This window comes from Helicoverpa armigera, chromosome 29 (genome assembly GCF_030705265.1).
Source record: "Helicoverpa armigera isolate CAAS_96S chromosome 29, ASM3070526v1, whole genome shotgun sequence".
In the NCBI taxonomy this organism is placed as follows: domain Eukaryota; kingdom Metazoa; phylum Arthropoda; class Insecta; order Lepidoptera; family Noctuidae; genus Helicoverpa; species Helicoverpa armigera.
The window spans coordinates 1,349,544-1,358,199 of record NC_087148.1 but is presented as its reverse complement, the minus strand read 5'-3'; the positions used below and the strand labels follow the sequence as shown (position 1 = coordinate 1,358,199).

The 8,656-nt window shown below is 39.4% G+C and overlaps 1 protein-coding gene and 1 long non-coding RNA gene across 2 annotated transcripts; both read right to left on the bottom strand.

Moving 5' to 3' along the window:
* Nucleotides 1-254: 254 nt before the first annotated feature.
* On the bottom strand, nucleotides 255-5,070 carry LOC110381111 (fatty acyl-CoA reductase wat-like). Its single transcript, XM_064042519.1, has 7 exons — nucleotides 4,898-5,070; nucleotides 3,929-4,087; nucleotides 3,624-3,733; nucleotides 2,926-2,993; nucleotides 2,193-2,391; nucleotides 1,456-1,636; nucleotides 255-636 (listed from the first exon to the last, which is right to left on the bottom strand). The coding sequence occupies exons 1-7, from the start codon at nucleotides 5,068-5,070 to the stop codon at nucleotides 255-257; spliced, it is 1,272 nt and encodes a 423-aa protein (XP_063898589.1).
* Nucleotides 5,071-5,342: 272 nt separating this feature from the next.
* Nucleotides 5,343-6,248, bottom strand: LOC135119072 (uncharacterized). Its single transcript, XR_010277961.1, has 3 exons — nucleotides 5,921-6,248; nucleotides 5,616-5,706; nucleotides 5,343-5,465 (listed from the first exon to the last, which is right to left on the bottom strand). It is a non-coding gene; the product is annotated as an uncharacterized LOC135119072 (long non-coding RNA).
* Nucleotides 6,249-8,656: the final 2,408 nt, after the last annotated feature.

Sequence of the window (8,656 nt, the reverse complement as noted above, 5' to 3'; positions counted from 1 at the left end):
GATATATATTATATAACATAGTATTGCTATTAGAACTATATGCAGCTGACAACTTTCATGACGCTACGATCTATGAAAGATTGTTGTTGAACTAGAAGTTTACCAAAACCGTAATCTTAAGATACAAGCTCGGTCCATCTTTTGCTCGCAATTTTTAATCCAATATTAGCGATACAAGTAATCTCAATTTTCTTTTGATTCCATTACATAGTTACATACATATCGAAGTTATAAATAAACACACATCACGTACATTAAAACAGTTTTATTGATAATACATATCTTACAGTATAACATAACACTAACAAAGAAAAATACAGCAGCTTATATAAAGAATAGATATACAGAGGCGCTATAATACATAAAAGATACTTGAAAACTTCTTGCATTTTTACTCCCTTCGCTGTACCTTGCAAACCATCTTTAATTACATATTTCCTTATACCTAAATACCAAATCAACATGTATTCTCCCCAATCGATCTTTTTGACATCAAATTCAAAGATAGCTTGGTCGGCTTCCGATAAGCTATCGAAGAGTTTAGCAGTATTGTCGTCGATAAACCGCCATTGAAAGCAGGTGAAGTAAGATAATACTACTTGTAGTTTGTACATTTTCTTATATAGTTTTACGAATCTGAAAAGGGAGAAAAACATACGTTAGGGTCAATTCACACTGAAAGAGCAGCGGCCGGCAGCGGCCGTAAGAGCACGGAAAATGTAAGAGCGCGGCGCGGTGCGGCGCCGCGCGGCGCCGCGCGGCCCGCCGCGCTCACGCTCAATCCCTTGCAATTACGGCCGCTGCCGGCCGCTGCCGGCCGCTGCTCTTTCAGTGGGAATTGACCCTTAAAAAATGGGAAAAAATGAATATTAGAATCACCATCATTTGTGGACCTGAGACTAAGGGCCACGTCAACTATTATCCCTTTCATGTTACTTGTATAATCTTTTGTATTTCAGGGTTTCTGTAAACCCCTTACCAAGGGGTGTCAGATTACGCGATTAGTCGCTTCTCATAAAAGACTAGTACTTAACTGCACTAGGTCAGAATGGCAACCAAATCCAACACAGTTGGATCCAGGTCAGACAGGCAGTCAAGCTTAACATAGTTGGGGTAAGGCTAGGCAGATAATGTGGTATCTGTGATGGTGTCTAAAGATTCCGTTAAAGAGTGGCACTGACACCTAGACATTACACGAGATCCAATAGAAACATAGGTAGTTAAGTCTGTTCTAGTCTGACACTAGTTTCCCCTGCATCTACAGTAAATTACCTCAAAAGCTTGAGATAGTTAGACCTTCATAGGACGACGTCTCATCTAAAAGACATTCACTGCCACTGAATATAGGGCACTCCCTTTGATTTTCAAAAGGAACGGGTCAGATTTTTGGACATGAATGCTAGTCCATGGTCGATACTATCGATTGTAGGACCTTAAATAATAGGAGCTCCTCACCTCCTCTCCTTTCCAATAGCGAAGCAGATGGCATCGATAACGTAGGCAGGTATCAGATGTAGAAGCCAGGAGTATATCCAGAATATGATAGGATTAGTGGTCTGCCACGCAAACCCGTAGAACACGGCAGCAGGAGACATAATTTTTCGGACATCGGTGGAAATAATTTGATGTAACTTGCCTGTAACAAATAGATTGCTTGTTAACAAACATCAAATATAAGAGAAATCCGTTTGAATCTACGCAGGCGGGGATGTGAAAGGTTAAAATATAGGTATTTATCCAAGCTCTGCAAATATTCATTCAAGATAATGGAGTCCAGATACATTTTTGCCAAATACCCCTGTGCTTCAAGGAAATCATCCCTATCTATGTTAAACTGCCCCGAAGGTAATTCATTACATCCTTGAAACTCAAAAGACAGCAACTTTGCCAACCATTCTCATGGTTACCCGAGGGGTACCATCTAGCTACGGGTTGTTCGAAAGAGATGCCGCGGCCCTGGCACATGAAAGGCCTATGACGGAACACGACGGTTTTTAGTCAGTAAGAGTCTGACACTCCCTCGTCGCTGCTAACCCACAGCGGGAGGGGTCATTTCATGATTTTTGACGTCGTTAAAAAAAAAGGGTTCCATCTACTAAGGTTGAGACGGTCAGATAAGTCGCTTCATGTAAAAGAAAACATACTTCATGGAAGTCTAACAAAGCTCAAAATATAAAGAAAAAAAATCTCACCCCATACTGCAGGATTCCTCGTAGACCCAGTTATAGTATAAATCTTAATGCTGTTGTCTCCATCAGCTATTCTTTTGGCGGTCTCATAGGCGGAGGCTATAATTGTGTTATTTACGTAATCCACAGGAATCAGACCCACTTGGGTCACGTTATCCGAGTAGAGGGCATGCATGAGTCCCATGCAGGATCCTAGCACCGTCTGAAATAGAACGAATTATTAGAGATTAATTTTCTATCTGACGTAATAAGAAGAAGATCATGTTAGCAGCCGGATGAAAGGTTGATGGAGCAGACAAGTTTTACTGTGGATCACAATAACTGATCCGTTGTTTTGCAATTGGAGATTTAATAATGATCTCTAATCCAAAACATGATGGAATATAATATAAAAAAATAATAATTCTGTAATTCCGCAGTTTGAGAGGAAATCGCATTAATCGCAGACCTAAGAAAAGATGGATGGATTGCCTGAAAGATGACATGAATAGGAAGGTCGTGAGTATCAGTATGACGAGTGACAGGGGAAATATATTTCGGGGACCCCAAATAAAATTGGGAACATTGTAGGAGAAAGAAGAAGAGAGGAAATCGCATTCGGGCTCCTTGGAAAAAAGTGACGGGCATTGGATAGATGCAGATCGCGATGGCTGGCGCTCATTGACCCACAGCCTACATTAAGGTACGATCGTAATGTAAGAACTGTACTAGTGACCAATGAAAGTTTGATACTCACTCCACTGGCACCGTATACATTTGATATATCCACCCAGCCAGGTCTCGGCTCTCGTTTAGAAGGTACCACTGAAAATATATAATGACAATATAATGTATATGTATGTATGACAATGTAATATAATGAATTTTCTATATCACAAATATGTACGCGTCGGCGCTAGTCCACTGCTAGCTGTTTTCGCGCACAAAGCTCACAATTATGAGGACATTTCAGAAATGTTCACTTGAATCTAGAGTAAGTAGGTAGTATAGAATAGGTAGTATATATATATAATATATACATTTTTATGATCGTCACAGTGCCGTTACATACTGGCAGAATTTGGCCTATTCGATGAAGATGAGGTTTGGACACGATATTGCTACGAGTATTGCATGACAAACAGGGTTGCGCTCTACGCACCATTTAACTATAAGTCATGATCATCATCTCCCGAGCCTTTTTCCTAACTAAGCTGGGGACGGCTTATAAGTTTAGTTTTTAAATCTCTACTTTGACCAATGGTCGGCAAGTATATTATATATAAAATTTATTTTATTGAAGCTACATAACATAGGCTCACTTGTTAGTAATGCTTATACCTAAGGGTTAGTAAATTAAAATTAAATATTGTTGTATATGGTGATGCACCATATCCAAGGTATCGTTATAGGTACATGGTGCATTTCACCCTTAAATACATTTTAAAAACGTACCTATAGCAGGCCTCACTATGCAGAGAGGCATATCTTCGCCCAATGTCTTTACTGTCTCCTCGGCCACGGCTTTAGCAAACGAATACGTGTTCGGCCAATTTGTAATCAAACTGAAACAGTTTAAATATAGTTTTCAAAAAATGCATACCTAAACATTGTGTCTATATCAGGTCGATGTCAGATAGGCAGTCTTTCCTTGTAAAAGCACTGGTACTCAGCTGCATCCAAGTAGACGGGAAGCCGACCCCAACATAGTTAGGAAAAAGGCTCTTGAGATGATGATGATAATATTGAACATTACTTACTTATCAGCAAATTTATTAATTCTGTCTTCATCAGTAGTCTCCGCTATCTTGATGAGAGCTTCAGGGTCAACTGGACTTTTGTAGAAATCTTCCAACACGTCACCGTTGATACGGAAGTCGCATGCATGCGCGTACGCCGTTGATACGTGGACATAGGACCTGGAAGTAAAGAGAAACAATATAAGACTGCGTATACACCAAATTAATAAAGAAGTAGAGCTACATATTACAATTGAATATTTGGACAAGACTCCACCGAATCGAAGCGGAGTGGAGAAGTTTCTAATTAATAGAATTTGGCCATCATCTCATGACGTCTTTTATATTCAACTAGTGGCCCGCGGTATGTGCTTTGCTACCTATAAAGTCCACCATTTTGTTACAAAAACTGCAATAATTGAAGACTTTTATAAGCTTGATTTATATATAAATATATGAGATTTGATACCCAGTTTAGAACAATAGGCTCTCGCTGAAAATTGGCGCTGAGGCTTTTGTCCCGTGTAGGGTCTCAGGATTATGCTGAGCGATGGCCGTTTCACGTGGGTATGACACATATTTCCCGTTATGTACCTTCTTCTCGTGTCGTGTCTCTTATTGTAATTCGTTTTTTTATGGCTATTTTTTTATTTTTTTTGTCCATGTGTCACACGCGTGAATAAATGTTTTTTTTTTAATATCCTACTAATATTATAAACGCGAAAGTTTGTATGTATGGATGTATGGATGTTTGTTACTCTTTCACGCAAAAACTACTGAATGGATTTTAATGAAACTTTACAATAATATAGCTTATACATCAGAATAACACATAGGCTACAATTTGTAAACATATTGTTCGAAATACTAAACCTGCTCAGACGAAGTCGCGGGCACCAGCTAGTATGTAAAAGTTTAAGTTATGTAAATAATATTCCGTTTCAAAGTACCTACACTTTGAAACGGAATATTATTTCACAATTCACTTACTTGAGCTTCTTGCAGGCTTTCCCGAGGAGTAACGCCTCCCTTGCACCTCGTACATTGATTAATGTGGCAACTCGGAGTGGCTCATCAAACCTCGTGGTCGCGGCCATATGCATAATAATCTCCGTCTTAAAATCAAAGAATTTCTTACAGTCATATAAAGTATGGGCGAGCATCTTTGGCAGTCGTTACGGGAGTTGTTAGTCAACAGCCAGCAAGTCTGACAAATAGTAAATGGGTTGAGAAGGCCAGATAGGCAGTCGCTCCATGCAAAACACTAATACTCAGCTGCACCCGATCAGATTGGTAACCGACCCCAAACGTAGTAGGGATAAGGCCTGGCAGATTGTAGAATACGAGCAGGGGGTGATGATAATTAAGACTGGAAAATAGCAAATAGCAATTGGCAATCCAAGTCTTCTGACTGATGGTCTTCTGACTATCTTACCTCATCTGTAATAGTGTCCCAGTCTTTATCGCTGATGCCCAGTCTCATGTCAGCTACGTCACCAGCTATTGGTACTAGTTTGTCGATGAAGTCTGGCTGTGTGTCCCGAAGAATATCGAAAACCTGGAAATTAATAAATACTCACATTTAAAAAGCGATCATGACTTTATAGCTCTGTCTTACGCCATATTTTGAACAACACATGTCTTGAACACCACTTCTTCTACTCATCGAGTGATTACGCTTAACAGTAAGAGTATAAAGAATACTCACGGGATCCTGTAACATTTCCTGAAGTCTCTCCAGCATCTGTTTTCCTTTCTTTGGTCTCAACAGAATGAAGACTTTTGCTACTTTTGTGGCCCTGAAAAAATTTAATAAGTTTTTAATTTATGCCTTTTTGCTGATCAAATTTAGAGCTCAATAGAGCTGTAACAGCTGATGCTAGGTTCTCCACCTGAAGAGTTTCTCTACGAGCTGCCTGCCGAGGAAGCCGGAGCCGCCTGTCACGAACATGGTGGCGCCGCAGTAGAACTGCTGCACGGCCGAGTTTCCACGGCCTGACAAATATCCCTCACCTGAAGAGTTTCTCTACGAGCTGCTTGCCGAGGAAGCCGGAGCCGCCTGTCACGAACACGGTGGCGCCGCAGTAGAACTGCTGCACGGCCGAGTCTCCACGGCCTGACAAATATCCCTCACCTGAAGAGTTTCTCTACGAGCTGCTTGCCGAGGAAGCCGGAGCCGCCTGTCACGAACACGGTGGCGCCGCAGTAGAACTGCTGCACGGCCGAGTCTCCGCGTGCAGTGATTTCATCCATAGCCATATTCCGACTGAACAGTTTATGTTCTAATGCCTGGGCTGGATCTATTTCTTCATTGGTCCCCATTTTGATTCCAATGTTCTCAAATCTGTAAAAGAATTATGACTTTTAAGGGAGGGCAATTGACTTTTAAGAGTGATAGAGTAGTAGATATCTATATTGTTTTTTTTTTTGATAGAAATTATATAATTTTAACTTTCTTCACACCTAACAGACAGATATGTATTGCTGGGGAGTTTGTTGCGGCACTTCTTCTTCCCAGCAAAAACGCATTGAAAATGGTGAAGGGCGGGCGTTTTGCGATCTATTTCAGGAATAAGCGGAATTTTTCTTCAAGGTTTGAAGCAATTGACGCATTCGGTTAATTTATGACTTTGTTTGTTTTGATGTTTATTGTGTTTGTAAGTAATTAGCTCATTGATGTAATTAGGGCATGATTACAATATGTTTTTATAGGCCAAGAGCCAGCAACTGCCATCCTTTCGTTATTTTATGAAGGCTGTCACTTTGTGTTTGCATCTAACTTACAGCGGGTATATGACCGACAGGCTTCTATACAGTTTGACCATTGATATCGTATGTCCCGGTACGAGCAGTAGTTCCCACAGGACGCGGGTGTAACCTATATGATAGAAGCTAGTGTTTTATATAAAGGGGCATAAGTATGTCAAAAAAGAGTTTTTGGATTAGATTTAGTATTAAAGATTAGTAAGTACCACATAGTCTTTTCCTTCTCGTCTCAATCCATCCTAAGGTTGTCTGGAAGAGATCGCTCTCAGCGATAAGACCGCTCATTATGTCACCTACTTTAACTATGTAGTTTAAGATCAAAATTGTAAAATTGGTGTACCTAATAAAGAATATCGATCTATCTATTTCTTTATTTATATTCTCTCTTTATTTATATTTCTCAAAAACCAACTGATGGGTTAACTTCGTAATTATCTACCGTTCAAACCCACCGTAAAATGACGCGTACATATAACCTTTACAAATCAACCAACGTCTGTCAGTCGCTAGCTCTTGGTCCTTACAAAACTTATTAATAGAACTGAAAACTCAATTGTTTGTGACTTTTACTACTATTTAACTATTTATAATGCGCATAATATACCTATCTGTTTCTCACTGAATGACGTCCTATCGTACGTAGGATGTTATAAATGCCGGTCAGTTAAAAAATTCACGCTTTTATAAATGCAAAACTTAATCGCGGTCAAAGTTTATTACCACACCTTTCTAATAAAAAAATCCATTTTATGTATCGGCTCCATCATCAGATCAGTTTGACAGTACCATATTATTGTATTGTCATCAGAACTATATACAGCTGCCAATTTTTAGGACGCTACGATCCTTGGAAGATGGTTAATAAGTTTAGGTTTAGTTTACCTTCGATTAAATTATACAGTTTGATCTAATAAAAACGTGTCCTTCACTCTAGCCAAAATTATATCAGAATTTTTTATTTGTTACAATAGAAGTCAATGAAAAACTGCAGGCTGTACCAACAGTATTTTTAAATTTAAGCAAAGCATTTGATTTCGTTTCTAATGCTCATCCACTTTGTAGAATGGACAACTAAGCCATTACAGGCAAAGCGTATGATTGGTTCAAATATTGTTTATCATGTCAACAACAAATTGCCCGGGTAACTGGATTGCGGAGGTAAAATAGGCAGTCGCTCCTTGTAAAACACTGGTACTCATCTGCAGCCGGTTAGACTGGAAGCCGACCCTAACATAGTTGAGACAAGGCTAGGCAGATGATGATAATATCTACAATAAAAGACCGTATTCACAAAAAAATATAGCAATTAAAATCTTTCTTCTTAAATTAACTTCTTTCGTTTCCGAATTGTGAATGTACTATGGTGTGCCGCAAGGAAGCATGCTAGGACCTTCATTATTTATGAATGATTTTTGCAAAATATTAGAATACAATTGATTAGGTACTTGCTGATGACTCAACTTAGTCCTTAAAGTCACACAGGACAGCTTTTGAAAGTGACTCTAACAATGAATTAGGAATTGCAAAATGTCTTGAATTAAATAATGTACAAGTAAATGTGAATGAAACAAAGAAATTTCAATTTCAAATCCATAATGCTATTGTATAATCACAGGAAATACAATATGACCTAAAAGTACTAGTACTAATGTCATCAACGTATTTGACACGCTTCTATTAGGTCGACCTGTATGTAAATGGCGTCCAAGCCGATTTCGGCCACCTCGGCTGTTCTCATTTAAGGAGATCAGCCAGCTGCGCAGGACATATTATAGTGCACGAGTATTTGCGCAGACACAGGTGCACTCCCTATTCCTTCACTCTCATAACTCGATGGGACGGCAATCCGACACGACCGGAGATAGATCAGGACCGACATGTATGTAAAACTATGTTACAGAATCTAAGGTAAGTAATTAATTTGACCATCTTCCAAGGATTGTAGCGTCGTGAAAATTGGCAGCTGTATGTAGTTCTGATGAC

Excerpts from the sequence above, each read along its gene's own strand:
- LOC110381111 (XM_064042519.1), bottom strand. The coding sequence starts at position 5,070 with ATGCTCGCCCATACTTTATATGACTGTAAGAAATTCTTTGATTTTAAG. Across the intron at positions 4,088-4,897 it reads AAAGCCTGCAAGAAGCTCAA|GTCCTATGTCCACGTATCAA; the intron begins GTAAGTGAATTG and ends CTTTACTTCCAG. Across the intron at positions 2,994-3,623 it reads CATAGTGAGGCCTGCTATAG|TGGTACCTTCTAAACGAGAG; the intron begins GTACGTTTTTAA and ends ATATATTTTCAG.